Source organism: Pagrus pagrus (genome assembly GCF_965226575.1).
Source record: "Pagrus pagrus genome assembly, chromosome: 1".
NCBI lineage: Eukaryota > Metazoa > Chordata > Actinopteri > Spariformes > Sparidae > Pagrus > Pagrus pagrus.
In genome coordinates, this window is record NC_140185.1 from 37,579,555 (window position 1) to 37,589,063 (window position 9,509).

General features: G+C 43.3%; 1 protein-coding gene across 2 annotated transcripts; it reads left to right on the top strand.

Annotated features, from left to right (window-relative positions):
* The first annotated feature begins 737 nt into the window (after positions 1–737).
* LOC311259089 (uncharacterized protein) lies at positions 738–8,046 on the top strand. 2 transcript variants are annotated; one of them, XM_084355954.1, is made up of 9 exons: positions 738–810; positions 2,517–2,577; positions 3,970–4,096; positions 5,236–5,296; positions 5,400–5,469; positions 5,905–5,964; positions 6,856–6,918; positions 7,477–7,536; positions 7,735–8,046. In XM_084355954.1, exons 2-9 carry the CDS (start codon positions 2,529–2,531, stop codon positions 8,031–8,033), a joined length of 789 nt encoding a protein of 262 aa, XP_084212080.1. In that variant the 5' UTR covers positions 738–810; positions 2,517–2,528; the 3' UTR covers positions 8,034–8,046. The 2 variants fall into 2 exon arrangements, with proteins under 2 accessions (XP_084212080.1, XP_084212081.1); XM_084355955.1 differs by having other exon boundaries at positions 7,745–7,968.
* Positions 8,047–9,509: the final 1,463 nt, after the last annotated feature.

A 9,509-nucleotide genomic window follows, 5' to 3' on the forward strand; every position in this document is an offset into this window, starting at 1 on the left:
AATAAAGAGTCATGGAGGAGTTCGTCCTCTGAGCTGGAATGTGCTCAGGACATTTTTTCAGTCTTTATGGGACCTTTCATTACAATTAGTGCAGTTCAAAGTCCTGATTGACTAATAAAGCAAGAGATTAATGCACTCTGAGGTTAAATACAAGACTGATAATAAGAATATATTGATATTAAAGTTGGATAATTGTGAAAAGATAACAGATAGAAGACAATAAACACAGACTGCATTTCCTCCATTTTATAAAACGCCTTTATTCACCTTTATAATATCAACAATATTCATTTTATTGACGTAAAGCTGCTGCAAGTTGTATTTTCTCTTTTGATTGTGCTAAGCTAGCACTGAACCTTTATGCTAAGCTAGGCTAAACATCTCATTTCCCTGACTGCATTTCCCAAAATGTTCCCAAAATGTATCTTGTCTGTTTTTGTCAGGTTAGCTCTGCGGTCCGTTAGCTGTCTGCAGGTTGGATTAGCTTGTCAGCTAACATGATACAACATGTAACTGAGCTTCAAAGTCTTTTGTATTTCTCTCTTTTACTGTAGTAGAGCGAGGCTAGCAGTTTCCCCCTGTTTCCAGTCTTTGTGCTAAGCTAGGCTAAACATGTGCTATCTGACTCCGGGGAGGATGATGTCTGTCCTGTCTCCTCAGTGTGTGTGTGTGTGTGTGTGTGTGTGTGTCTTTAAGCAGCTCAAACAGGAGATGGTCTCAGTGTTTGTTCAGTCTGTCAATAAGTAACCGTCAGCCGTAACACTCCTCAGTCGACAGTATCTGAACCTGAACTCAGCACCATGGACACAGGTAGGCTTCACCAACACTTTCTGCCTCATAACAACTTGATATCTTTAGTTACTAACGAGTCAACATGGACATTTATATTTTATTTTATTCTTTCAGATCTAAACTGAAGTCTGTAGCAGGCAGACGTTCAGTATCATTGTCGTCCTTCAGCTGCAGATATTTAAACATTTAAATGTTTTTTTAAATCTGCTGAGATTCATAAAACTAGAGAGAACTTATGTATGTTATGTAAAATCAAAGATACCACAGAAATAAAGAACAATAAAAAGCTCCTGTAAGTCAGTAAACACATACTGATGCTACAGACACAACGTTCATGTAAATTATTAAAATTATTAAACATTAATACAATATGAGAATTTTTTGTAGGAATATCAGAAATAAACAGAGATGTGATGAAGCCGTTTGGTGTGTAAGTGTCTGTGTGTTCAAGGTGTTCAGGTATGTTAACAGTGTGTCAGGATCGTGTGTGTGTGTGTGTGTGTGTGTGTGTGTGTGTGTGTGTGTGTGATGGTATGTGTTCATTACAAACAGCCCAGAGGAGAAACAGCTCATATGAGTTCACTGCATGTTTAAATATGATGTCACATGTTAAAGACACAAACAGACGATGTGACCTGAGAGCAAAACTGTTTAATGTTAATTCACACAAATCACACGAGGTTTAATCAGACGCTTCTCGTGTGATGGAAACATGTTGTTCATGTATTGATGTGATCGATATCGTATCAACCTGTATTGAATCAGACTCGTGTGGTTTCTGAAGCCTTTTGCTCTGTGAAGAGTCATTAAAGTTATTGATTAATAATGAGAGACAGGATGTTTCTCCTGAGGTCACGTTGGCTTGAATGTGCCTTAAACCTGCATTCTTTCTAATGGCCAGCGGGGGGGGGGGGCTCCTCCGGTTTCAAGAAGAAGTCTGAATGTATATAAGCTTATGAGAAAATTGCCCTACTTCTCACTTCATTTATGACCTCAGCAAACAGGTTCCTGATGAGTTTGTGGTCTCACTCGTTAGTGAGTCTGCTTCATCACAGCGAGATGTTAGTTCAAAGCTTAACACTTAATATCCTCATTTTATCTCAAATATAGAACATGTGTTATATATTTATTGTTTGTTTATCAATCATCAATTTTTTTATCTTTTCAGGTAATTGATCAAATTTGCTCAAACTTCATTCTTTAGTTTCTCTCGATAGAGTCAATAATTAATAAGATAAACTTTAATTTTGCAGCAGCTGCAGGTTTCGTTTAGCTTCGTGTATCAAACACTTACAGCTGCGACTTCTTATTTAAAGGAATAGTTCAGTATTTGGGGAAATGTGTGCTGTCATGTCTGTAAGGTAAATATGAAGCTACATCCAGAAGCCATTTAGCTTAGCTTAGCATAAAGATTCGAAACAGGGGAAACAGTTGGCCTGGCTCTGTTGAAAGGTAACCTCAGCTGAGACCCGTCCTCCTGATACCAGAACTGGTTCAGAGCATACTGAGTCAGTGATCTATAAGGTGGATTGTGTTATCTTTGAACAGGCTAGCTGTTGATGCTAAGCTAAGCTAAAAACTGTATGTCCTGCGTGTAACTGTAATAAACCTTTTTCCTTAAATACCAAACTGTTCCTCTAAATAACACTTTTATAAATAATGTGTTTGAATGAATCTGTCGCCTCCGTGTCGACGAGCCTCAGCTGTTTGTGTTTGATTGACAGGAGTCGGTCAGGATGATTGATCGGCTGCTGTTGGACCCGCGCAGAGCTGGACCTGAGAGAGGTAAACTTCTGCAGAACTGCTTTTCACAGCACAGTGTGTCACATCACGTCATCTTCATGACTCACACCTCCGCACACATCGTCTGTTATCTGAAGGCGTTGAAAAGTAAATACGGCCTCGTGTTCAGAAATGTTGACGCAGCGTCGTCGTGAGATTTCTGAAGAAATACAGTTTAGTGACAGTAACTCCTTCAGGACTGTTTGTGTCTCTGATCCAGATAACAGGCTCTGACCTTTGACCCTCCGTTGGCATTAGTCATGTTAATAATGAACTGAAGCTCACTGACTCGCAGCTTCATCAGGTTTCCATAAAAACACTAAAATGCAAATGTGGTTTAGAAACTCTCACATAGCTGCTGACAAACAGGAGCTCAGTGACGAAGCATGATCACTGTTTAGATCCACCGTTCTTACTCCACCCTGCTGCTCCTCCTCCTCCTCCTCCTCCTCCACTTCCTCTTCCTCCTCCTCGTCCTCGTCCTCGTCCTCCACCTCCTCCTCCTCCTCCTCTTCCTCCTCCTCCTCCTTCTCCTCCTCGTCCTCCTCCTCGTCCTCCTCGTCCTCCTCCTCCTCGTCCTCCTCCTCCTCGTCCTCGTCCTCCACCTCGTCCTCCTCCTCGTCCTCCACCTCGTCCTCCTCCTCCTCCACCTCCTCCTCCTCCTCGTCCTCCTCCTCCACCTCGTCCTCGTCCTCGTCCTCCTCCTCCGCCTCCTCCACCTCCTCCTCCTCTTCCTCCTCCTCCACCTCCTCCTCCACCTCCTCCTATTCCTCCTCCTCCTCCTCCTCGTCCTCCTCGTCCTCCTCCTCCACCTCGTCCTCCTCCTCCTCGTCCTCCTCCTCCTCGTCCTCGTCCTCCACCTCGTCCTCCTCCTCGTCCTCCACCTCGTCCTCCTCCTTCTCCACCTCCTCCTCCTCCTCGTCCTCCTCCTCCACCTCGTCCTCGTCCTCCTCCTCCGCCTCCTCCACCTCCTCCTCCTCTTCCTCCTCCTCCACCTCCTCCTCCACCTCCTCCTATTCCTCCTCCTCCTCCTCCTCCTCCTCCTCGTCCTCCTCGTCCTCCTCCTCCACCTCGTCCTCCTCCTCCTCGTCCTCCTCCTCCTCGTCCTCGTCCTCCACCTCGTCCTCCTCCTCGTCCTCCACCTCGTCCTCCTCCTCCTCCACCTCCTCCTCCATGTACACTGACACACACACACACACACACACACACACACACACACACACACACACACACTTCCCACATATCGTCTGGTACCAGTGCAGGTCTCAGGTGTGTTGAGATGTTTGTTCAAGGTTGAGAAAGTCGACCACACCATCTCACATTCCTCTCATAGACTGAGTCAGGGGTCAACTTTCACATGACACCTCCCTCTCTCTCTCTCTCTCTCTCTCTTAGCGATCATGGCGGCGGTGGGGTCAGAGGTCACCGGCTCGTGGTTCCTGTCGTCAGGAGTCGTCAGTTTCTTCATCCTCCTCCTCCTCCTCTCCATCTTCCTCACAGCTCTCTGCAGCGACTGCAGGAGGTCAGCAGGTTCTTTACTCTACACGAGTGTTATTTACAGTGTGGCCGTATTTATTACATGATTCGATTGGTTGATGGAGATAAACAGCAGGTGGAGCTAATTCAGTAAACCACTGAAGAAGAAGAAGAAGAAGAAGACGAAGACGAAGACGAAGAAGAAGACGAAGACGAAGAAGACGAAGACGAAGACGAAGAAGAAGAAGAAGAAAAAGAAGATGAAGACGAAGAAGAAGACGAAGAAGAAGAAGAAGAAGAAGAAGAAGAAGACGAAGAAGAAGAAGAAGACGCAGAGACGAGATGAAAAGTCCAGTCGGCGGTTAAACGATGGAGAACATGATGGTTACGTCATGAACAAAATAATTTTGACTTTTGTTTTGTTTTTTTATGCACAAATTGAAAATGCACATAAATGCAGGTGAGAACAGAGAAGTTGTCTGAAAGACAGAAACGATCCTCATAGCTTCAGTATAACACCTAATATTTGATTTGTTGGTTTGATTTGATTTGATTTGATTTGATTTGGTTTGATCTGATTTGCACACAAAATCAAAATCAGATGATTAAAGAATATCTGCTGTGTCAGGAGAAGTCAAGAATCAGACTTATATAATCAATAACAACCAAAAGACACAATAAACAGAAAAAAATGATCCAATCAAAACACAGAAACACATCAAATAAATTAACACAAGAAAGAATCAAATTAAAAACACGTATGAGAAAACAGACTAAAGTCAATGTGACGACAGTTTTCTTTTAAAATGAGTCTTTACAAGATAAAGCTGACCAGCCTGTCTGAATGAATCTGTTAATTTAATTTAAATTAAAGGTTTCTAAAGGATGAAAACACATAAAACACATATTAATGTAATTTACTGAAAGAATGGAAGCACAGAGCTGGTCGGTGGTCCCGGTCACCCGGTCGGTGAAGAAGATGAGCTACCTGCTGTTCAAACTGCAGCTGACCTCAGATCTCATGATCTAATCTGAAACCTTGAATGTAAAATGTGAATGAGTTTGTTCAGATGGAGGATGACCGGACTCACGGTTCTGTTCTGTTGCTGCTGAGTTTCCCGTCCAATAACTCAGCTTCTATAAATAAACCAGATTTTTTCTTCTTGTGTTCGTTTGTTTTTTCAGACGTTCGTTTGAGCTGCGAGATCCTGAAGTGGACAGAAATCCTTCCAGTCTCATCAGAGTGGTGAGAGACCTCTGACCTCTGAGATGGAAACCTTCACTTCTGTTTATTCAGATCAATAAAACCTCAGAAATGTTGAAATGTACCTTTTATTGATGACTGCCAGGTGAAGCTGGAGGAGGCGATGGGGGCGAGAGAGAATCCGATGATCAACGAGATCCAGAACGATGAAAAAGGTGAATGAGATCTGAAACGTACAGATTTTATCAAGAAGTGATGAACGAAGACTAAGACCTGAATTATATTGATTTAATATTATTGATACGCTGCAAAAAAGTATATTTGTGTTATTTCTAGTCAAAGCATCTCATTACACTTGATGGAGGCAGCTGTTAATGAGACTGCACGACTTCTACTTGTTTCCATTTGTTATTGGAGAAAACCAGAGAACAAGTGAAATGATCTAAAAACAGGCGTCATCACTGTGACGCCTCCCAGTGAATGTGTCTTATTTTTATTTTTTAATCTTTATAACAACACACTATCAAAATAAGAGATGTTAGATAAATCGGACTGTGACTCAGGACCTCTGAAGTTGATGTTCGTTGTTTTTTCTGACAGATGGTTTTTTTCTGTCTCTTTTTCATCTTCTTCGTCTGTTTGTGTTGAAGGAAACGCAGCGTCCTTCACTCCCTGGAGGAGCCACCTGGGGGCGCCACACAACCAGCAAGGTTAGTCTGCCGTCTGTTTTTAACCCTCCTGCATGTTTCAGAGTGTTTAACTCTGTCAGTGCAGCGCAGCTTTATTTGTACAACACAGTACAGACACAAGGAAACTCACAGTGTTTCACTGGAGCACAAAAAATATATTAAAAGACATTAAAAACAAGCAGGAAGACATCAAGACACAAAACATTAAAACAAGTTAAGCGATAGGAAAGTACGCTGAAACAGAAGGTTTAAAAGAGACAAGACAGGAAATAAAAGTCACAGTTCAGCTCAGAGCTTCAGTGAAAGGCTGTGAAACAGAAAGTCTTCAGTCTTGATCTCAAAGAGCTGCAGACCTGCAGGTTTCTGGGAGTTTGTTCCAGATGTTTGGTTCATAAGAGCCGAGCGCTGCTCCTCCACGTTTAGTTCTGACTCCAGGGACTGAACGCAGACCTGGAAAACCAACAGCAACTCTGTGCTCTGACAGACCTGAAGCCAGTGTAAAGACCAGAGAGCTGGAGGATGGGATGATCTGCTGTTCTGGTTCTTGTTGCAGCAGCGTTCTGGATCAGAGTCCAGTAAAGACTCTGCTACAGTAGTCGAGTCTGCTGAAGGTTAATCCATGGACACGTTTTATTGGTAGTGTGAAGCTTTTTTGCTGCTCATATTTGATATGAAGTACATTCATGTGTTACAGCTGAGGGAATTACATGTAGGTTCTCTGTCGTCCTGTTTGTATCTTTGGTCTGGTTCTGGTTCTGGTTCTGGTGCCGCTGTTTTAAATGAAATGTTCTCTGTTTTAAACCAGAGAAACTAAAGAAAACACCAGAACAGTTACAGAACAGCTGTTACAGATTTGATAGATGCTGAAGTGAACATTTGTTTGTTTGTTTGTTTGTTTGTTTGTTTGTTTAGTGGTTCAGACCAACGGCAGCACAGCAGTGACGAAGATGACGAGTGGATCTGAAACTTCTGGAGGTGTTTCATTTATTTTATTTTTTACTCTGTTGATTTTTGACCGATGACACTAAAATATATCAGAAACCTTCTTACTACATTTCCCATGATGCTCCACTCCACTGCTCTCAGTGATGTAACAAGTACCCAAAAGTGATACATTTATATATACTTTGGTAGAGTGACAGTAGGAATAGTACTTAAAGTAATTAAAGTAATTAAGAGTAAATGTAAATGATTCATAGTTTACGTTTATGTTTGTTCTGTGACCAACATCAGATTTGTTGTTCTGCTTTTTATGATTACTGGAATCAGAGCGGGTCGAATGAACTAATCTAAAAAAGATGCACTACTTTGTCTCAGCATGTAATCTGTAAAGTAACTAGTAACTAAAGTTATCAAATACATGTAGTGCAGAGGAAGTTGAAGTAGCAGAAAAATAGAAAATACTCGAGTAAAAATTGCACTTAAGTAAAATTTTTGAGTAAAATCACTCAGTTACATTCGATCACTGACGGCTGTGTGTGTGTGTGTGTGTGTGTGTGTGTGTGTGTGTGTGTGTGTGTGTGTGTCCTAAAGATGAAAACCCCGTCTCGTTCACTCCGTGGAGGAGCCACCTGGGGGCGCCGCAGAGTCAAGGTCTGTATTCAGGCTTGTAGTGACAGAATAACTCAGACTCATTAAAGCTGAAGGAAACTGAAAATTAATATTATTTTAATTTGATTTTTCAAGTAAGATCAGCAGAGATTTGATGTGAGAAGTTACGTTTCACTGCTTTTCTTTAGTGAGAAGAACTAGAAATCGTTCATGATGAGTCAAACTTGTGTCTGTGTGCAGACCTGAGCAGCTCCGCCCCTCAGGACCACATCTACAGCGTCATCAGAGGAGGGCGGGGCAGCAGCGGTGATGCTGACGCGCCATCGCCACCGACCAATCAAGAGCCGGGGGAGGAGCGCAGCGCTCGCTCTGAAGCTACGCTCGATTTGAACGACAGGAATTCAATGTACGCACGAGTCAGCAGGAAGGAGAGACAGGCCACGCCCCCTGTTCATACACCTGAGGAGGTGCAGGTGGAGGAGGAGGAGGAAGAGTCGTCTCCTCCGCTGCCTGACAGGAGGACACAGCTGGAGGGATGATGATGATGATGATGATGATGATGATGAAGGGCATGAAACAAAGAACGAGAGAAGAATAAAAGAGAACAAACATTTTTCATATTGAACCTGCTACACATCACATGACACATCACATGACACATCACATGACACATCACATGACACACTTCATCATATTGATTGTTTTCCAGTCATCAGATCCATAATGTGGTTCTGATGATAGTGACTGACTCCCTTCATGATCCAGTTCCTGCAGAAACCTCCTCCGTCGTTGGCAGACGGGACATTTTAAACTATCGTACCAGAGGAATAAGATTATTGTAATTTGGGGAAATGATCATACGAGTGTTAATGTTTAAGACCACAGGGCTTTTATTTACACACCTGCGCTGTTTGGCTGAAGAAAGCTGGTGTCGCTGTGACGTGTGGACGGCGTGTCCATCAGTCTGACGTGTTATTTAATTAAAATATTAGACAGCACGACTGGAAGCCTGCTGCCAGTCTGCACGGCTACAAGCTAAGCTAATCCAATAAATAACTGGACTCACTGGTGCAGTGAAACAACTCGAGCTGTCAGTTGAACGACTCACATTCATCATCACCGAGCGTGATCAGCTGTAACGAGGTCACGTGAGACGTAGGGTCCATACCGTCCTCAAGTGAGACTTAAACCAACCGCTGATGTGAAGGTCGCTATATGGTCCAATCAGGGCCCGGGTCCACATAACCTTTTCCCTGGGCAGGCTGGGAACTCGTGAGCGCTGAGATGAAGCACAGACGTCAGAGCGAGGAGGATGCGGGTGCAAGTGGAAAGTTTGTCCTGATGACGGCACTAGAGGAAAAGTTATTATTGCTAAACCCACTTAGCAAACAGCGAACACGCCTAAAGCCTAAAGTTCTGCTGTTGCGTCAGTTGTGAGACTTTCTTACTGGTTTCATGAGCACAGGAAGTGTCACGCACAATCGTTTCCTCAGTCACAAACAAACCCGCAGATAAAAGCTCTCAACGCTAACAGGCTCGCTAACAGTCACCAAACTCATCTCCTCATTAGCTTAGCTCAGTTGCTAACGGGACAAAAGTTCACACAATTTATCAGAAGACGTGTTTGTACCTCGTCCTCTTCTGTCTCCTCACTGTGTCGACCAGGTTATTCTCTGAGCGAGGAGCTTTAATAAAACTGGACAGGACACAGCTGATACGCCGCGGTAGCCTCTTTTGTTTTGGACTCTCCGGCTCTCCGTCCGCTCAGAGGTCGACTCAGGACAGCTTGATTTTGGCAAACAGAGTGAAGTAATAAGTCAAAGTTCAAAGTTCACCGAAGTTAAACAGATTGAGTGATCAGATCTGACGAGCAGCTGTGGATCCTCTGTTGTTTCTCCTCTGACTCAGTCTCCATTTTGTTTTGTACGAATGTTATAAACTAATAAAACTGAGACGTGCTGAGAGAGAGCGAAGCTGCAGCCTGACAGGAAGTCATTTCAACATTTTATGTGAAA